Source organism: Ostrinia nubilalis, chromosome 14 (genome assembly GCF_963855985.1).
Source record: "Ostrinia nubilalis chromosome 14, ilOstNubi1.1, whole genome shotgun sequence".
Lineage (NCBI taxonomy): Eukaryota > Metazoa > Arthropoda > Insecta > Lepidoptera > Crambidae > Ostrinia > Ostrinia nubilalis.
In genome coordinates this window covers 429,926-451,771 of record NC_087101.1, presented here as the reverse complement: position 1 = coordinate 451,771, position 21,846 = coordinate 429,926, and the positions used below count along the sequence as shown (strand labels likewise).

Genomic DNA, 21,846 nt, shown 5'->3' with positions numbered 1-21,846 from the left:
GTGAAAACTTGATTAAAACAATTAATTTTTGTTATAAAAATTGTATAAAAAAATATAATAAATGCAATTAAACGTGAATAAATACAAAAAACCTTGAAAAGTAGATAAAAAAGGTAAAAATTTATAACTTTCGAAGTTCCTTTCTACGCAAGCTTTACTAAATGTGTGAGAAAAATCAATGAATTTGGAGGCATAGACTATGAGGCATAGAGTTAGGTCAGCTGACTTCATTTTTATCATTGGTCTTGTGATAAGTTGTGATTCTCCGCCATTCTCGGTTCGTCTTTTCCATCTTTCCCGTCCTGTGAGTTGGAATTCAGTTACTTATTTCAATAATTCTTGAAATACTGCTTTGTTTTATTAGTGCTTGTGTTATTTACTGTGAATTTATATAGTAAGGCCCTTAATTTCGGTAAGATCGTTTTAGATTCTGCCATTGTCAATTTCAATGTAATGTCACGCATAAAACCTAGGTTTTGTATTTAGTTTTGAGGTAAAATGATTGTTATTTAGCTATATCCTGGTTGTTGTAGCATTGCGGGTGTGATTATATAGTTTAATGAAGTGATCCCGGTACTGGTCAGTAATATTGAAGAGTTACACCCATCATCATGTGACTGCTCATTAGACCTCAATCAATCATTGCATATATTCCTGCAGTGCCTATATCTTGCCGCCGCTGGAGTGTTTTTGAGATCGGAATGGGCATTTTACCTATCTAAACATCTTAAAAGCCACATAATAGTTTCATGAAATTATTGATTTTCAACTCTTGTACAATATTTTGCTTGTTTTATATTAAATGTTGGCATTTTTCAGTCAACTACTTGTTCTACATTGTGTTACATAAAATTACCCAAGTAACTAATTTAGCATACAACTACAACTATCATAAATAGCGTATACATTTGTGAAAAAAACTTTAATCATGTGACCCTTTTTACCTAGTTTCAGTTTCATTGAAGTACTGTTGGTGATTATTATTTTATGCACACACGGTTCTAATACTTACCAATAAGTAATTCCTTAGATAAGTGTACTTTTTATTCTATTGTGTATTGTATAATTAATTATTATTAATTAATTAATTTAAGTTTAAAATCAATAATTGCATGCAAATATGTCTTTCATTTAAGTAGATACATCATTACTCTCAATACAGTATGTTTCCAGTACAGTGAGGAGACCAAGTTCTAAATAGGTTAATTAACTATTCTATTATGTTAAAGTAAAGGACTGTCTGTAATTTTATTTAAAGAAAGTTCCCATGAAAAAATGTTATTGATTTAATCTTTTCATATCCATATCTGAACATGGTTTTTAGATGACATTGACAGATGGTCCTGAGCCCCGATTACGGTAATTTTTAACGTCAACAATCCAGACACGCTTCTCGATTCTGCGATACGATTGGTCGTTCAACAGCGTACGTCAGCTGTTTTGACCAATCGTATCGCAGAATCAGAAACGCGTCTGGATTGTAGACGTTATAAAAGTTACCGTAATCGGGGCTCTGGGCTTATCAGTTGCTGAGGCTGATACTAGCTCAGTCAGCTGATGAGCTTGTCTCTGGCAACACTGCTCTCTATTTATTCATAACATTTTCCAAATTAGTGCTTATAAATAATTGAATAAGGTAGTTTTTGTAACAATATTTTTTTTATAAAGGTTGTTATGCAATAAATTTAAAATTCATGTGACTTATATCAGTTGTGGTGGAAAATATGTTTTCATATAAGTGTCTTAAGTGATTCCTGGTGGCTAATAATTCAGTTATCCATAACATAGGTGGCTTAGGTGAAATAAATATACATAGATTAACTGAAGTTTAAGTTAATCTGGGTGTTTAAAAGACATTGGTAGGATCTGAAGCATTTAAGGGCAGAATTATGTTTATAACACATGCATACTTTTAGCTTTCTTGTTTCTTTTCTTATAAATACTTGTGATATTTTTTTTGCCTATTCTAATAAAACAATTTCGAATTCCAGAGAAAGAATACAAATTCAAAATGGCGTCGAAGGGCGGCTTGAAGACGATCGCCAATGAAGAGAATGAGGAGAAGTTCGGTTACGTATTCGCCGTGTCCGGTCCCGGTTAGTGAACCCTTTTATAAAACTTTACCTTTGCTTAGTAATAATAATTTATAATATTGCCATAATGATTTGTATTAGATAGCCTCTTGTTTCCCTTAGTCATTATATCATCCATGGCCAGCTGCTTTAGGCGTAGATTAGATTCTAGATTCCATAAAACTTGATGAAAGGAATTTCAAATTAGCTAGGGAAGTTTGTTAATTAAAGATATTATTTAACATGTCTATGGTAATGTAAAATCCTAATTTTCTGCTCCATATTGTGTTAAATTGAGCAAAATGATTGTACATTTAGTTTGGAAGTCTGCCAAGTTCATTATATATATGCAATGTAATAAATGTTTGTTAGCGATACATGCGCATTTTACGCGTAGTTATTAGCTTTTATAGGGGTCCATTCGAAATTTAGATGAAGTGGACTTAAACCATAAAATTTTGCATGCACTTATCAATTGGAGTGGGGGGAACAGTTTCCTTTGCAAAGTTAAATGGTAACAAAACCAACAAATAGTGTACTTGTTTCAAACAAGAAGAGATTTTGAATGAGGCCTGGGAAATCTTTTTAATTTCAAGTTTTACATCAATGTGACTTCCACGATTTCCACAAGTTAGGGTAGCTGTAGTTTTTGGAAGCACAGCATAATAATCTAGTTCCAAAATACTGAACTGTCCTATGCATGACATTGACAGTGGGGCGCCACCGTCAATACCGGATCGCTGGTTCCGATTTTTGCCATGTTGGAAACCATATAGTTGAACGATGGTAGCACCCCCCTGTCATTGAGTTTGGTGGGACAGTTCAGCGTGGGTCATCTATAATCAACAAATAGATTGACGTGGTACTAAAAGTTGTGTTGTTTGGTGAACAGTCGTGACGGCTGAGAAGATGTCGGGCTCGGCTATGTACGAGCTCGTGCGCGTCGGCTACAACGAGCTGGTGGGCGAGATCATCCGCCTGGAGGGAGACATGGCCACCATCCAGGTACGTAAAAATTAAAATTCATAAAATTCATTTATTTTTGCAAATAGGCTTTAAAAGAACGCTTTTAAGCCACGGATACACTAGGGGACAAATGAAGCAACATGTTGCGGAACATGTTCCTTAACAACTACGTGGAATGTGCCGAGATACATGTCGCGGAACATTTTGTCAACCACACTTCTCGAGGCGGGAGCAAGCAACATGCCCGCGTCACGTACAATGTTGCGGGACACTATGCAACGTTGCAGCGTCACGTATATTTTGTGTTGCGCGTCATGTTGCGGGACAAAATGTTCCCTAGTGTATCCGGGGCTTTACACGTCCCAATATTAACCCTACCACTGCTTCGGGACAATAAATGGACCAGTGCTGAGAAGAAGCAGCGCAAGAAACTCAGTCACTATTGTCAGCCTCCTTTTCAAGGTTTTACAGTCTTTAAAATATACAAATTATAGTCATAAGTATTGATGCGAGCTAGGTAGTTAAACATTCCAAACATTTTTATCTTTTATATAATCAACTTTATAGTAGCCCTTTTTCATTAAGGTGCTTTTGATATGTGCTTTAAATTTATGAATGGGCAATTCTACAACAGTTTGTGGTAATAATTGAAAAGTTTAATACATTTCCCCATACGGGACTGACTTCTCAAATCTTCTTATTTGGGCACTCTTGTCAGAGCGGTCGTGGTTGCGCTGACGAGGTACATGGTGGGGTGATGTCATCTCCGAGGGTAGCTCTCCTGGCGATGTGCTTCCATTTCTGACGGTTAGAGGCGTCGCGAGTACACTGGACCATGGTGGACTTCTCAAATAGGTTGCAGTTTTATAAATCAACAGTTCAATTTGAATTTGACTGATTTATCTGACTTATTTGACATCAAAATTGACTTCACGAACTGATCTTTCCGAAACATAATAGACCACATTCCTTACTATTCCAATATGCAGATGGATTGATTTTTCAGGTGAAGTTTGTTCTGTAAACTTCTATGCCTCTATAGGGGGTCAAAGTAGGCCGCCTCTTACCAACACATTGAGTCTTTTTTAATACAGTTTGATAACCTGTATATCTAATAAAATAAATAAAAATAAAAAGCTTTTATTTCCACAAGTTTACAATTTTATAAATTAAGTTAGAAGCATTTGTCTTCACTCTTGTGGCACCCCTGTATGGGCAAAAGCCTCCTCCATTCCGCTCCATTTCTTCCTGTCCTGGGCTAGGTCGAGCCAATTTTCTCCCGCTACTCTCATTATATCATCAGCCCACCTTTCTTTGGGTCTCCCAACATTCCTCTTCCCTTTCGGTCCCTTCCATTCTGTTGATGTTATAGTCCATCTTCTATCTTTGTACCTTGCTAGGTGTCCAGCCCACTGCCATTTTAGTTTTAAAGCTTTTTGGAGGGCATCTGTTAGTTTTGTTTGTTGTCTAATTTTGTTGTTTCTGATTTTTTGAATTTTTCTTATTTTCAGAATGCTCCTCTCCATCGCATGTTGACATGATTCTATTTTTGCTCTATTTTTGGTCTGGTACACCCAAGTTTGGCTCCCGTATAATAAGCATGGTAGTAGGCAGGTTTCGACTACGGTTCTTTTCAGGTGCAAGCTATAGTTGCCTTTCAGGATCTCTTTGTGCGACCAGAACTTTTTCCAGGTGATGTTTATCCTTCTGCTTATTTCCTCTTCGTTGCTATCTTTGTTGAATGAGACCTGTTTTCCCAGGTATATGTAGTCCTCGACATATTCTATGCATTTTCCATGTACCCATGTTGGTGTTTTGAGACTGTTCGTCATTATTTTTGTCTTTGACATGTTCATAGCTAAACCTGTTTTTATGCTTTCTTCTGCCAGTTCGCATATCATACTCTTCAACTGCGTTTGTGTCTCTGAGAAAATCACGATGTCATCGGCGAATCTTAAATGGCTGAGATAGCGGTTTTCGATTTTTATTCCTTTTTGTTTCCAATCTAGGGTTTTAAATACACCACTAAATTTTTATCACCGAAAAAATTTTAACAGGTTATGTAGAAACGTGTGAAAAATTAAAAGCAAAAGAAAAATAAATGTTTTTCATAAAGTTGTTTTTTTTATTAAATTTTCTTTAGTCCATATTTTACGCGTCACAGCTGGGTCACTCCGCTGCTCGCTAGAGTAGTCGTACGCGCTCGCACGTTGCATCGATCTGTCTGTCTCGCTCACGCCTCGATCACGCTTCCAGTGTTATTATTACATACTTAGCTAACTTAGACCCTTTTGGAATTCTAATAAGTGTTACATTATCGTACGTAAATAGTGCTAGCGACGCGTGTGTCAATAAATTACCAATTTTAGGAGGATATTTTAAGTCACTTTATTTTACTCTTTTTTTTGCACAAATGATTGCAGTATCAATAACTCATTAACCAGAATTTTTTTTTTCGGTGATTAAAATTTAGTGGTGTATATTCTCCAGGACGGCGATAAACAACTTAGGAGATAGAGGGTCACCTTGTCTTACTCCTCTTTCTATTTTGATCTCATCTCCTCTGCTTTCCAGTTTCACTCGGCTGATAGAGTTCGAGTAAATATTACGTAATATTCTTATGTATTTACAATCTATGTCGCATGATGTAAGTGCTTCCCAGATAGAATTGTGGCTTATGCTGTCGAAGGCTTTGCAGTAATCTACAAATGCCACATATAAAGGTTTATTGAATTCTTTGTATTTCTCTATTACCTGTTCTAGAGTGTGTATGTGGTCAGTTGTAGAAAACCCAGACCGGAAGCCTGCCTGTTCTATAGGTTGTTTGCTGTCGATTTTAGGTGTTAATCGTTTGAGTATTAATGAGGTGAATAGTTTGTATAAGCTAGCTAGCAAACTGATCGGTCTGTAGTTGCCCACGTCAAGAGGGTTCCCTTTTTTGTATAGCAGAATGATGTCTGATGAGCACCATTGTTTAGGCATTTCTTCCGTCTGCAAAACCATGTTATAGAGCTTTGTGATATGTCCGGTTAGGACTTCCGATCCCAGCTTTATTACCTCATTGTTTATGCCGTCTGGGCCGGGGCTTTTTTCAGATTTTAGTAGTTTTATCTGATTAAATACTTCACGTTGTTCTAATGGCTGCACCTCTTCGTCTCTGTTGATGGAAGTTGTTTGTTCTTGGTTAGATGTCTGTTTGGTTTGTCGTTTGTAAAGATCCTTATAATAGGTTGTAGCTGTTTCTAAAACTTCTTTTCTGGATTTGGTTACTTGTGTTTTACTGTCTAATTTTTGTATCCAGGTTTTATGCATATTTAATTGTTTGTATGCTCTTTTTGTACTTCTGTATTGTTTAAGGTTTCTCTCTATAACTTCTTTCCTATGTTGCCTATGGTCTCTCTTGATAGATTTGTTGGTAGATTTGAATAGATTGCTTAATTCTGTTTTAATTATTTTGGATTTTGGTTTAATATTGATTAGTGTTGTTCGCTTCTTGATTAGTTCTCTTGTGTTTTCGCTTAGTATTTTGTTATAATATGACGTTTTTGCTGTTTTTTCTGATTTTAAACTGTTTGTTATAGCTTTGGTTATTTGGTCATAGTATGCTTGGACGCTAGTTTCGTTGGTTAAGTTAATTTCCTTCAACTTTAACTTAAGTTTTTCAGTGTAGAATTGTATTTCCTCTTCGGTCTTAGGTAACTTTACTGGTGCTACAAAACCCTTTCTGCTTTTTTTGGAGCCGCATAGAAGTATCGTGGATCTCACCATTCTGTGATCTGATGGAAACCCTGTGTTTGTTAGTACCTCTATATTAGTTATTTGTTTCGGTCTATTAGTTAGTATGTAGTCTATTTCGTTTCTGTATTTGAAGTCTGGTGAGGTCCAGGTCCATCTTTTGCTTGCTTTTTTCTTGAAGAAGGTATTTGTTATTGCCAATTTGTATTCTTTTGCGTATTCAAGAAGACGTTCTCCTCGTTCATTTCGGACTCCATATCCATATTTTCCCATTATTAGGTTTTCTTCGGGTTTTGGTTGTCCTATTTTTGCGTTGAAGTCGCCAATAACCAATATTGTGCCACTCGCTATAGAATGAGCTTTGCCTAGATCCTTGTAGAATTCTTCTAGTTCTTCGTTGCTTGATCTTTCAGTGGGGGCGTAGGTCTGTATTATTGAGATTTCTGATCCCTCGATATTAAGGGTCAGCAAAGCCACTCTTTCTGATATTCCTGTGAAGTTTGTGAAGTATTTCTTGAGTGCTTTTTTCACTAGAAAGCCCACACCGTGCAGACCTTTAGTTTCTCCGATATAGCAAAGAATGTGATTCTCGTATTCGTCTATACTGCAGCCCATTCTTCTTACTTCAGCTAAACCAAGTATGTCGAAATTGACGTTTTCCAAGGCATTGATAAGTTCTAGGTATCTTTCTGTTGAGGACAGAGATCTAACATTGTAGGTACAAACTGTAAGACGATTTTTCGGTGTCGTTGACTTTTTAATTGGAGGTGGAGGGTGATGGTCTAATTCCCCACGGGGACCAGCCGGGTTGGGGAATGTTGGGTTGTTTTTCCTGTCATTGGTTTTATTACTGTTGTTCTTCCGGTGGCTGATGATTCTTTCCTAGCTGGACGAGTTTGAAGTTGAAGCCTGTGTAGAGGTGAGGTTATTTCTGTTTCTCATTAAGCCGTCGAAGGCGTTAGTTTTCATTGCTTTTTTCAAGTGCTGCTTTTGAGGTTTTTCCTGCTCTTGAGGAGGAGGAGGAGTGTTTGATGGTCCTCGTTTCCTTTTTTCTTGTCTAGTGTTGTTCTCTTTGATTATTAGTTTGTCGTAAATAATCACTGCGTAATTTCCCTTGCTTCGTTCCGTATGCATTTGCTCCAGCAGCTGTTTCCTTTTTTGAAGCACATCTTTAGGGTAATCTTCTGTTGCAAATATATCTTTGAGGTGCTTTTTATTTTTCATAATTTGGTTTTTCTTCCAATTGTTAACAAACTCGATCAACACTGGACGTGGTCTACTTTTTTCTAAATCTTTTTTTCCTACTCGCATTATTTACCTGTATATCTATAAACAAGAAAATACCATTACTCAAAAGGTTTTAAAGGTTTACAATATAAAAGGCCTCATTTTCTGTTAAATAACATAACTTGTGGACCGAATTTTATTTAAAAAAAATCCCTTTACCTCTCCCCTAATCCAATTCCTCGCGTCACTGTCACTTACCCAAGTACGAAATTATCAGTTCTAAAAGACCTGTGTGAGTTCCACATCGACTGGCGTTAGGTGGCGCAGAACCGACCAGAGTGGAGATTCTTATAAGTATAAGACTTACTTAGGGTCACTGTAGCATCATAGTTAATTTTTACTATCATCATCATGATCAACAGCCTGCTGGTACTTTACAGTCCACTGCTGGACTATGAGCCTCCTCCACTATAGTGGAGGGTTTTGCCATAATCCCCACGCTTGGCAGGCGGGTTTTTACTATCACTGTAAATTCAGTGAACTGCTCCTGAATCGAATGTACCTACTACTGCTATGTCTATTTATTTATATTGACCGGCAGACAGTGGTGACTGAGTTTGTTGCGGCGCTTCTTCTCAGCACTTGCCAAATGTTGGTCTCGAAGCGCTGGTAGGGTAAAAAGATTATGAGACATGTAGAGGCTCCTTAAGAGCAAAATATTTGACGATTTGTAAGAACTATTTAATGTCTACACAAATAAAGAAATTTCGACTTTCACTTTAACCTTCCCCAGGTATACGAAGAGACCTCGGGTGTGACCGTCGGCGACCCCGTGCTCCGAACCGGCAAGCCTCTGTCCGTCGAGCTGGGTCCGGGTATCCTGGGCTCCATATTCGACGGCATCCAGCGCCCGCTGAAGGACATCAACGAACTGACGCAGTCCATCTACATCCCCAAGGGAGTCAACGTGCCCTGCCTGGCCAGGAACCACGACTGGGAGTTCAACCCGCTTAACGTTAAGGTGAGGATTCAACTGCTTTTTAAGGTTTTATGGTCATAAATTTCAGCCATTACACTGTGAATGTCTTACGCCCGTATTCACAAAGTTCTCACTGTGCGCGTGGACGCAAAGGGTGACACACGAACCAATCGCAGAGCTCTATTCAACGCTGTGCGTACGATTTTATGCTTCACTTAACTGAACATCGCTTGTGAATATGGGCGTTAGTTAACAATGTTAGGTAAAGAAAAGTTTGCTGTTGGCCAAGTTTTAGATGACATTTTAGTCTTTTTAGGTAATGTCAGTAATTATGAGTACCCTGAGGACGAAATAATAATGAATGTCCGTAAATCGTCCTTGTGTAACCAATTTGTACGTAACAACAATGGCGTCCATTGTTAGAGTTACGTAACATAACCCTGAAGACATCGATTTTTTAGATCGTATGTTCTAAATGAACATTCTAACAACTACTCAGCCTCTAATGCTCTCTGTATTGGTCATGTAGGCCTAGAATGTGCACCACGTTTAACTTTTATTCAGGTATTTATCGATTTTGCATGAAAAGCCTATACATTTGTCATCTAAAATCGATAAGATCTCTTGGCGCGTATTCTAGTCCGGCTGGTCTTTTTTTAACTATCTTGAAAAGAAACTGGAGCTGTTTGAAATGTTTGTAGCGTACCCCATTTTGAACCCTACACCTATCATAATACGTGTCACCTAGCTGATCGACTCGCATATCACGGGCAGAGACCAGTAGGCCTAAGATGCGCGCCGTGATAACTTTTATCGACGTCAAAATGTATGGGCAAAATCGATAAAATGGCGTGATAACCGCTTATCGCGGCGCGCATCTTAGGCCTACTGTACGGCCCCATTATAGACCCTACCCTTATTATAATACGTGTCACGTTGCAGGTCGGCTCGCACATCACCGGAGGAGACTTGTACGGTATCGTGCACGAAAATACCCTGGTGAAGCACAAGATGCTGATGCCGCCCAAGGCTAAAGGAACCATCACCTACATCGCGCCCGCCGGCAACTACAACGTCACTGTGAGTATATTTCACGAGTGTAGCAGTTACTTTATTGATTAGTAGTTATTTGTCATGTGTTTTATAAAATAAAATAAAATAAAAATAAAATAAAGTAGTGTTTACTGTAGTACAAATTTTAGAGAAAAACTTTAGTTTTGTCGAGCACATTAAACAGATCGGTGAAAAAGCTAAAAAGAACTTTTATGCCTTAAGTCACATTTCAACCTCGACGTGGGGTCTAACGTTTAAAATCCTCCGAGTAATATATTCGGCCACTTATTTAAGCTCCATTTGCTATGGTGCACCAGTTTGGGCTGACAGAGCTACTATAGGAGCCGCTCGACGGAAACTACTCCAAAGTCAACGCCTTGCATTGATTTTTCTTTGCAAAGCTTACAGAACTGTGAGCACGGAGGCTCTGCCAGTCCTGGCTGGTGTACTGCCGGTCGACTTAGAGGTACAGAAGCGTGCGGCTATGTACTTCACATCAAGGGAAAATATAACCTCCGATTTCTTAAATAGCCGCGATCGTTCTAAAATAAGTCGATTATTTGATTCCCGAGAAGTCGTTGAAGAAGATTTACTTAATGAATGGCAAAAAAGATGGGATACGTCAGTCAAAGGACGTCACTTATATAAATTCTTCCCGAATGTACGCGAACGTCTAACTAGGCGATGGTTAGAAATCGACCATTGCTCGTCGCAGTTCCTCACGGGACATGGCAACTTTAAACATAAACTTTACGAATTCAAACTAGTTCCGTCTCCTTTTTGCGAGTGTTCCACTGATGATGTCTGTCATGAGCAGTCTGCCCATCATATCTTGTGGGAGTGTGATCTTTGGAAACATGAACGTGATATAATGCTTAATTCAATACAACATACATCTGTTTTCGCAATTTATTACACCGATCTTGTCGCGACAAGGAAAAATTTCCGTGCTTTTAAGCGATTTTGTGAAAAATATTATTGGCAGGTAGTTGCTAATTGCTCATAAGATAGGCCCCCTTAATTTAATTTATTGTCCGTGGTGCATAATCTTTTTCTTAAAGGTTTTTAAACCTTTGTTTGTCACCTGTCATCCGCTTTGCAATGGAGGGAAGTCGAACCTTAATTTCGAACTCCTCCTATGTTCTTCTGATTAATTTCGTTGCGGGTCCAATGACAGTTTAACTTTCCCCCGGGACAAACTTGACCTTCATTGGTTGGGTTTTTGTGGCGGTCAAGCTGTAGATCCTGGCTACACAGGAGTTGCAGTGGTGGGAACGAGAGGTGGGAATAGTCCCGTGTAGTAGTAATAGGACTTACAGGATTTGTGATGACGTCGCATGCAAGTATCACTGTATCAAGAGATTTTGTCGCTGGGGTACCTACTGGCCTGTCTACGTCACATGTTTAGGCTGCCTATAGGAACGAAGCGAAGGAGTTGTGGAACGGAGTTGCGGATTATACCTGCCCATAGAAGTGAAGCTAGATAGTGGAACGGAGCGAGAAATTAAGCGGAGAAGAATAGCGGACTTCAGTCATTTGAGTTGTGGCAATCAGTTCGTCCACTCTGCTTCCCCACTCCTTTTCCTCACTAAGCGTCCTCGCTCCGCTACTCAGTTGTATATGAATTGTTAAACTTGTTTGCAACTCCTGAAGAAGATGGGGAAGTTCTGTTGGCGCAGCTTTTGCCTCCTCACCGCTCTGCTATCTCGCCCTGCTTCAGTGAACAGGCAGCCTTAAACGACGTTTTTAGAAATAGTCCAATTGTTTATTCTAGATATTAAACTAACCTATTACCCGCAGGATGTGGTGCTGGAGACAGAGTTTGACGGCGAAAAGAACTCCTACACCATGTTGCAAGTGTGGCCCGTGCGCCAGCCCAGACCCTGCACTGAGAAGCTGCCCGCCAACCACCCGCTGCTAACTGGGCAGCGTGTGCTGGACTCACTCTTCCCGTAAGTATTGCTGAGCATTATGCTGCGAATGATACGCTGTTCCCGAGAGTAGCGCCGAGATAAGCCCACTATGATGCGAGTGACTCGTTCCCGTAAGTTTAGCTACTTGCCGCGCGTCTGCTGCAAATTCACCAAAGCTTGTTTTGACCTCGTCTTCTCCTCTTACAGCCTTGGATACTTTTGAGATTTCTGAAAACAGAATGTTCACGCAGAACTAATTAATGAAATACATTCTTGAGTTTTTGAATTTATTGTACTTTAGACAATATTATATTGAAATTGGAGTTAACGTGCCGGCCGGCACGTCAAGCCGGTTCGGTGGCTGATAGGCGAGAGGGGGATACAGTGAATGGAAGAGTGAACGCGTGCGCGGTCCGCGCACAATGATCGAATGGTAGTGATGTGTGGACACCCTGTCATAGACACAGAATGATACGACATAATTTTTATTATTCTTTTCCTAATTGTGGTTCATTGACTTAAGATTTTCCTGAACAACATAGTCACAATGTGTTTCCTTGCAGCTGTGTCCAGGGCGGAACCACCGCCATCCCCGGCGCCTTCGGTTGCGGCAAGACTGTCATCTCGCAGGCGCTGTCCAAGTACTCCAACTCTGACGTCATCGTCTACGTCGGCTGCGGAGAGCGTGGTACGTAAAATACTAGCTTTATAGATATTGTTCACTATGGAACTGTCACTTTAAAAACGTATAAAAATTTCGTTATTTCAAAATACACATGCTACAATTTATTTGAAATTGATTGACGTTTCAAGTTTCAACAGACAATAATTTCAAACCGTTTTGTAACTGAACGGTCACAAATTGCTGAAACTATTGAGATATAACCATGCTGGGGGGTTTGATGATTTTGATACGATTGGATTTATTTCAACCTTGCAAGTATTTCGAAAAACATTAGTTCATAAAAAAGACGCTTTTAGGCCCGTGATTCTTTTTATCAATAAAATTACATAACGAGAAGTTCCCTTCCTGACTTGCTTTTTCACTCATAATATAAATTCTATATTTTTTATGCATAACAAGGCAGGTATTTGACCACAATCGCACCTGGTGTTAAGTGGGAGGCACTTTATTATTTATTATTGTGTTCCCCAGGTAACGAGATGTCTGAGGTACTGCGTGACTTCCCTGAGCTGAGCGTGGAGATCGACGGCGTGACGGAATCCATCATGAAGCGCACAGCGCTCGTGGCCAACACCTCCAACATGCCTGTGGCTGCCCGTGAGGCCTCCATCTACACTGGTCAGTATCATCTTCTGTGATCATCTTTTTTTTATGTGACAGGAGGCAAACTAGCAGACGGATCACCTGATGGTAAGTGATTACCGTCGCCCATAGACACCCGCAGACCCAGGGGCGTTACAGGTGCGTTGCCGGCCTTTAAGGTGAAGATACGCTCTCTTCTTGAAAGCTTGCAGGTCGTATCCGTCCGGAAACACCGCAGACGACAGTCCATTCCACAGTTTGGTTGTACGGGGCAGGAAGTTTCTGGAGAAACGTACTGTTGTGGACTGCCAACCATCTAAATCATCATTTCAGCCATAGAACGTCCACTGCTGAACATAGGCCCCCTCAATGGCCGGTTGGTGGCGGCCTGCATCCAGCGCCTTCCTGCTACATTTATAAGGTTGTCGGTCCACCTTGTGGTGTGTCGTCGGTGTGTGACGTCCTACGCTGCGCTTTCCGGTACGTGGCCTCCACTCCAGAACTTTGCTGCCCCATGGCCGTCTTCTGTGATTTATACAGTGAAAAATATGCTTGAGGCCAGCAAGTCCCAAGCAGAATATTACAAGAGAGAAGAGAAATGCCTCTACTCTTCGAAAGTTATCTAATATTATTATCACTGTATCTAACAAGCGTCAACATTACAATAATTTTGGCATGTGGGCTTAGACTAGTTTCATATTTGGTTTACCGTCGTCTATTGCCTGATTATAGCTGAGCCAAAAATTGACACAGTGTAATAAAATAAGTCTATTTGTTGTCTGAGTAATTTTATAGTATTGTAATTCAAATTGTCTTTTACGTTTACTTGTAACAAAAGCTGTCTCCAGGCATAAGGTGACTGTGTTTCTTCCGCCACTTCTCAACATCAGTCTACAGGGTGTTTCTTGTAAGGTGTCAAGCCGAAGGCAGGTGATAGGTGAGAACTAGACCTATCGATTTAACCCCAATGTATGTTCTACGATTTTTCGTAGTTTAGAAGTTATCGTTAATTTTGAGATTTTTTCAAATTTTATGACCTAGTGGCTTAATTTTTTTTTATCTTTTTTTTGGGTTGACTTTTCTCAGATTTCTTTTTTTTGACAGATTCCCTATTAGTTGCAGATATTTGAAAAAAATAATCACCTTCCTATCTTTAATGCAAGATACAAAATTTTTGCTAGAAACATAAAAAATATGCTTTTAGCAGAACATTCTAAAATTTTCAACTGAAATGTATGAGAAAAAAAAAGAATTTCCATAGGTCCAAAATAATTTTAAAAACTGCGCAGTTTCCTAAACTTTCATAATAACACAAAAAAACATGTACTTAATAGGCCATTATTTTCTGTAATTATTTTCTGTTTTAGTTTACGTTATGTAGAACACATTTAGAGACAATAACTGAAAAGATTTTTTTATCTGTCAAAAAAAAGAAATCTGAGAAAAGTCAACCCAAAAAAAGATAAAAAAAAAATTAAGCCACTAGGTCATAAAATTTGAAAAAATCTCAAAATTAACGATAACTTCTAAACTACGAAAAATCGTAAAACATACATGGGGTGAAATCGATAGGTCTAGTCCTCACCTATCACCTGCCTTCGGCTTGACACCTTACAAGAAACACCCTGTATATGTTATCCCAAAGTAGTAAGGCAAGCTACTCTGTAATGGTGCGTCCACACTGGGCGAATATACTCGCGCGGCAAACTCGACATCCTGCTCACCCTGCTCTTGAATGAGCAAGATGTCGAGTTTGCCGCGCGAGCATATTCGCCCAGTGTGGACGCACCATAACAGTTGATAGTTGTTTCAAATTCATATTGATTTCTATTCCTTCCCTAGGTATCACTCTCTCCGAGTACTTCCGCGACATGGGCTACAACGTGTCCATGATGGCGGATTCGACATCGCGTTGGGCGGAGGCTCTGCGCGAGATCTCGGGCCGTCTGGCCGAGATGCCGGCCGACTCCGGCTACCCGGCCTACCTGGGCGCCCGGCTGGCCTCCTTCTACGAGCGAGCGGGACGCGTCAAGTGTCTCGGAAACCCCGACAGGGAAGGTATGTACCATTGAGGTGTTTTTACAGATTTTTTTTTATTTTTTTTTATGCATAACAAGGCAGGTATTTGACCACAATCGCACCTGATGTTAAGTGGGATGCAGTCTAGGATGGTACATATCTGCCCTGTAAGTGCTTATTCACTCTCGCCTTGAAGAGGCCCGGATTATAGTTTTCGGGAAAGACAGCAGCAGGCAACGAATTCCAGTCCCTAGCTGTTCGCATTATAAAAGAGTCATCGAAACGCTTAGTGCTGGTGGAATGTCAACAATATAGGGATGGTACGCTAACCTGCGTCTGGTTCCCCGAGATTTAAAGTAATTTTACAGATTTGAAGTAATAAACTTTGCAATTTTAAAATAGTTAAAGGCATTTATTAGGCTGTCGACGAGCAATCGCTCACAAAATTGTTGTTAGATGATTCATCTAACGACAATTTTGTGGGTACCCATGATATATTTTTCTGGAAGTATGGATTTCAAGTTATTTATAATTTTCAAAACACATACAAAGTCATGCACGCACTTTATCTCGAAATTTCAATGGGAAGACTGGTCTCCACGACACGGAATCCTAGTGTGGAGTCCAGTGATGCTGTTAGTACATACTGTATAAATTGTAATCCGTTTTTATTTTGAATGTAACAGTAACCAAATCATGTACTGTAATATTTTTGGACTAAATAAATATCATTTTCATTTTCATTATACACTGAAGCACAGGCAACAGCATATCATTTACAGCACATCCAGGATATTATTGGATTGTGCACCTTATGTTCAAAGTACATAAGATAATAATTACTTCACATTTGCATTATAATACATTAATCTGCAGCAAATTTTTGCTGAGAAGCAACCATTGTACAGTTGTCTTGCTAATTGATTTAGAAGTGCCCTAAAAGTGCCATACTAATAAAAATTACAATTTGTCTGATTACTAATGGTCCTTCCCAATGTATCCCTCTCCGTCTGGCCAGCATTAGCAGAGTAAATACAAATGAATAGGTCATCTTCATAGAAACGCACCGAGCGCGGTTTGTATGTGAGCGCACCTCACCGCTAATCAACACTAAATTTTGTCAGTGTGTGCGTGCGCGCCGCATACGTATTGGCGCGCGCTCACACACAAACCGCGCTCGGTGCGTTTCTATGAAGATGACCTACTCATTTGTATTTACTCTGGCATTAGTGAAGGCCAAATCCTTCATTTGCCTCTGATAAATGTAATAGCGACTAATTGACCTGACTATGGTGACTAACTGACGCATCTGTGGGCAGGTTCCGTATCCATCGTGGGCGCCGTGTCGCCACCTGGAGGAGACTTCTCCGACCCCGTAACGGCGGCGACCCTGGGTATCGTGCAAGTGTTCTGGGGGTTGGACAAGAAGCTGGCGCAGCGCAAGCACTTCCCGTCCATCAACTGGCTCATCTCCTACAGCAAGTACATGCGCGCGCTCGACGACTTCTACGAGAAGAACTACCCCGACTTCGTGCCGCTCAGGACCAAGGTAACGACTATATTTGTCATAAATTGCACATAAAATAAATAAATAATAAATATACTTAGTCCCAAACTAAGCAAAGCTTGTACTATGGGTACTAGACAACGGATATAAACATACAGTAGGCGCGCGAGTTCATATCCATCCTGAGGAATGCGGTAGTGTTGTTACCTAACTAATTATGCTAATGTCGATATCGATAATTATTACCAATTAAGTAGGTCAACCTTATCTACTTATTCCATATTTTTTGCAACTTATAAGTAAGTATAAGTATAAGTAAATAAGTAACAGGGTTCGAAAATATCCGATATTTATTATAAATATCAAAATATCGGATATTTATGATATATATCCGATATATATCAACTTCGATATATATCAATTTTGTATGAAATCCATAGTATTATTTTATTGTATTATTCATGAATACTATTGCATATGTGTTACATAAACATGTTTTTAATGTTTTTAAAACTTAAAATCAGACAAATAAAGCAAAAACATAAAATATCTTTGAAATACGGCAAAATCAACTAAAAAAATAAAAATCTTATGTCAAAAAGTACAAATGCAGTAACAAATTTTAAAAGTTGATATATATCATCAAAACCGGCTTGATATATATCGGATATATATCCGATATATATCTTGATATATATCCCTTGATATATATCCTCGAACCCTGATAAGTAAGTAAGTAAGGCCCCGATGGACATGAACTCGCGCGCCTACTGTACTTAAATACTTTTTTTGTAAATACATACTTATTATACATAGAAAACACCCAGTCCAATACAAACAAATATGTTCATGCACACAAATGTTTGTACTGTGCGAGAATCCTACCCGCTACCTCCGGAATAGTAGTCAGTTTCGAACCACTACACCAAACGGCCGACAAAATAGTAAGACACGGGTCTTAACGCGACGTTTATCAATGAGTTACATTATGTACTCACGGCTTGACGTTTCGGCTGCGATGCTGCAGCCTTGGTCACAAGCAGAACAAGTTAAAATCTTAAATTGCACATAGTTTTGACCTATTCATAGTCCAGTAAAGTCAAATGTTATGACAAAAACCATAGGTCATGACGTACTTACAACCCGATTAAGCTAAATGCGTACCTCGTTGGAATGCGACTCTCTCCCACTCACCTGCATATCTCCCCGCGTTCGCCCCGTCCGTAAAAAGCGTCGATGTGACGTCACGGCTTCCAGATGCGCAGTTAACTCGACCGGGTTGTTACAGTCGTTTTTACTATACTAAGGATTGTGGCACTGTAAACCTGTAATGGTTCCTGCATACCTTATTATTTATTGATGTGAAGGCGGTTCCTCTGTTTTGCATTTCCTAACACCTGACACCAAACATTTGATTAAATATGGGCGTGGCCTTTTTCTGATTCGTTCGTTTCAACCAAATGACGTCCACTGCTGGCCAAAGAGGCCTTTGTACTTTTTCTGATTTATACTGGGAAATTAATATTCGCAAGTAAATAAAAAAAAAAGCTTTTAAATTTTCATGGTAAACGGAAAAGTAAATATAGAGTATCCCAACTATCCCATCCCAACTAATATTATAAATGCGAAAGTAACTCTGTCTGTCTGTCTGTCTGTTACGCTTTCCCGCTTAAACCTCGCAACCGATTTTGATGAAATTTGGCATAGAGATAGTTTGAGTCCCGGGAAAGAACATAGGATAGTTTTTATCCCGGTTTTTGAAACAGGGACGCGCGCGATAAAGTTTTTCTGTGACAGACAAAATTCCACGCGGGCGAAGCCGCGGGCGGAAAGCTAGTACTTGATAACTGTATCCACAACTCGCTTCCAGGTCAAAGAGATTCTCCAAGAAGAAGAGGACCTGTCAGAAATCGTGCAGCTGGTCGGTAAAGCTTCCCTGGCCGAGACCGACAAGATCACGCTCGAGGTCGCCAAGCTGCTCAAGGACGACTTCCTGCAGCAGAACAGGTCAGTTGCTGGAACATTCTTGGAATAATCATCAACATCATTTTAGCCGCAGGATTAACTGCTGAACATAGGCCTCCCCCAATAATTTCCACATCGCCCGGTTTGTAGCGACCTGCATCCAACGCCTTCCTGCTACCTTTATGAGGTTGTCAGTCTACCCTGTGGAGTACGGTAGTACTATGATACCTCATCGCGAATTGTTAAGAGCACCAAGATCCAACGAAGGGAACTTAGGCCCGATTTTCACCAAAGTGGAGAGGAGAGGAGACAAGAGCAGATGTGTGAATAATCAATCAGATTTCCTTATTTCCACATCTCTGCTCAGTTTCGGTAGAAATGGATCGACAGTTTATGAATCATTCTTTTAGGTAGATTTTCACTTAGAATCTTAAAGCCCTTACCAGTAATTAGAACAAACAAATAGAATTCAATTTCTGGTGAACTTACCTTGTTTATTTTTTTTTCTTTTGAGTAATAAGCCTGCCTTGACAAATGGCTAAACGCGAGAGTTGTAATTTCGGAAGGCTTTCGCTCCGTTATTTTTTTATGGAGTTTTTTTTGTTCGAATCATGGCTTCGTGCGATACTTGTAAAGTGTTTCAATTTTCGGAGCGATCAAAAACCACTTGTCTATGGCGCCAGGTCTTACTGATTTATTTCTGATAAGCAGATACGATTGTAGTGTGTATCTGAAACTAAATCTACTTGGTCCTCTTACAGCTACTCAGCCTACGACCGCTTCTGCCCGTTCTACAAGACGGTGGGCATGCTGAAGAACATCATCTCGTTCTACGACATGTCGCGGCACGCGGTGGAGTCCACGGCGCAGTCCGACAACAAGGTCACCTGGAACGTCATCCGCGACGCCATGGGCAACGTGCTCTACCAGCTCTCCTCCATGAAGTTCAAGGTACGCTCCCCCACCGTTCTTCGTTCGTTCGTTTCAGCCGAAAGACGTCCACTGCTGGACAAAGGCCTCCCCCAAGGATTTCCACAAAGACCGGTCCTGCGCCGCTCGCATCCAGGCGCCTCCCGCGACCTTCACCAGATCGTCGGTCCAGCTAGTGGGAGGCCTGCCCACGCTACGTCTTCCGGCTCGTGGTCGCCACTCAAAAACCCCACCGTCCTTATTGTATTAAATTGTGTATAAGTATTTAAATGTTATTCTGAACTTTGTTACTTGTTTGAATAGTGCAGGGGTGGCCAACCGGTCGATCGCGAATATTAGTCCAGTCGATCGTGGCAAGGCAAAAATACTACATGATTGTGTACTAAACTCTGCTGTTTCATTTAAGATTTCAAGAAGTATGTAATTGGAGATCGCCCTGGGTTTCGTTAGTAAACAGTAGATCTTATGTCTAATCAAGTTGGCCACCCCTGGAATTGTGTAATTGGTACTACCGTTCTATTCACAAATAATAGGTCGCGCAGTAAGAGTTGAGGCATTCGGCCTTTTGTATCTGTATAGACTTGACGCACTGAATGCTTGTGTATTCCGACTGCTTTGTGTTCTGAATTTATTTATAACATCAGTGAGAGTGTATATTCGCCTCAACTTTTGTTGCGCGACCTATACCTGCTATGGTCAATTAAAACTCCGACGTGTATGAATGAAGAATGAAGATATTCTGAAGATATACGAAAATTAGCTTTTACCTGTAAGCTCGTTCTTTGGACCTGTTTCATTCCCTTGTTGGGAGTAATTTTTGGAAAATCCTCTTATAAATCACTGTAATAAAGCACGAAAACTGAATTCCTCTCGTATTTGTCATGTCCCGGTAAAAACAGGGGTTCTTCCGCTCTAAAATTAGCAATCGGTCCACACCCAAGTCAGTATTTGTTGTCAAAACAAAGCATTTTGAACCTATTTCACATTGAATTTTGGCTAATATTTTGTTTCTTTCTACCCACAGGACCCCGTGAAAGACGGCGAGGCTAAGATCAAGGCAGACTTCGACCAGCTCCTCGAAGACATGTCGGCCGCCTTCCGCAACCTGGAGGACTAAGCCTCCCTACCCCCCACAAGAAGCGCGGGCCGTAGCACTAACGCCTTTGTATATACTCTTCGCCACTTGCCCTTTTGTAGAGGAATATATTACTGTTGATGTTAACCGCGAATATAGGTGGCCTAAATTGTCTATGTTTATGCGAGAGTTTGACACTTTCGTGGTCACAAAATTTATCATCGGGATTTTTATCATGTGTAGACAAATCGGTCTACTCGCCATAAGCCATAGCGGTACCACAAAGTCACTCACTCGAACTTTTGAAAAGTTCTTGGTACTTTTTACAACAGATCATGGTAGAATTTCCGATCTAATTGTATTTTATGCGAAAGATTTATTTATAGGTCGATATATCGATATTACTCGTCCGGCCCGCGCCTCTAGTTATTGTTACTGTAGACGTAAAGTATGTTATGGCATGTAGAGTGCATAGGTTACAATTATTCGTGTTTCAATCAGAATTCGTGATTCCATTGTTGAATTTCAAATCGTAGAATAAATAAATGTTTTATGGTAGCTCGTGGGGACCGGTGTACATAGACAAACATTTTACGCGTCCCTCGGTTACGTGCATTAGTTGTTATTTATATTATTATTAAATTACTATTTATACACTAACAATGAATTATTTTCGCCCATGATTATCGTGAGTTTTCTGTATTTGAACCCTCTTGCATTCCATTTTTAGTGTTGGATAACTAAAAGAAAATCATCAGCTTGTTTTTAACGCTTCTATGATCAGTGGGTTACTTCGGTTCAGTATTACGGCGCGAAGCCTCGAGTTCAGTGAGATGTACAAATGTATTCTACGCAATAAAGTATACACTTGCTGTTTGGATTTCTGTGACGTTACGTGTTGAGAGGAGACGAGAGTTATTATAAATAATAAAATATATATAAAGTGTAATCTATTGTTTTACTGTTGTTCTATCACTAGAACAATTCCTTTGCATTGTATTTTATTTTCTATTTTGTTTTTATTATTTTACTCCGCTGTAAGCTTGACCCAACTACGATTTAATTTAATTAAACAAACAACTAAAATCCAAGCCTCAAACCTCATAACCCTATGCCTGTCATCTTTGGATAGCATTTA

The 21,846-nt window shown here is 39.8% G+C and overlaps 1 protein-coding gene across 3 annotated transcripts; it reads left to right on the top strand.

The window, feature by feature from the left end:
• The first annotated feature begins 198 nt into the window (after window positions 1–198).
• LOC135077944 (V-type proton ATPase catalytic subunit A) lies at window positions 199–21,657 on the top strand. Of its 3 annotated transcripts, none has more exons than XM_063972474.1 (13): window positions 199–304; window positions 1,992–2,096; window positions 2,965–3,077; window positions 8,794–9,021; window positions 9,922–10,059; window positions 11,833–11,984; window positions 12,509–12,633; window positions 13,102–13,248; window positions 15,055–15,270; window positions 16,551–16,780; window positions 18,609–18,745; window positions 19,465–19,654; window positions 20,658–21,657. In XM_063972474.1, the coding sequence occupies exons 2-13, from the start codon at window positions 2,012–2,014 to the stop codon at window positions 20,748–20,750; spliced, it is 1,854 nt and encodes a 617-aa protein (XP_063828544.1). In that variant the 5' UTR covers window positions 199–304; window positions 1,992–2,011; the 3' UTR covers window positions 20,751–21,657. The 3 variants fall into 3 exon arrangements, with proteins under 3 accessions (XP_063828544.1, XP_063828547.1, XP_063828546.1); XM_063972477.1 differs by lacking the exon at window positions 199–304 and adding an exon at window positions 336–412; XM_063972476.1 differs by lacking the exon at window positions 199–304 and adding an exon at window positions 1,539–1,636.
• The last annotated feature ends 189 nt before the right edge of the window (window positions 21,658–21,846 follow it).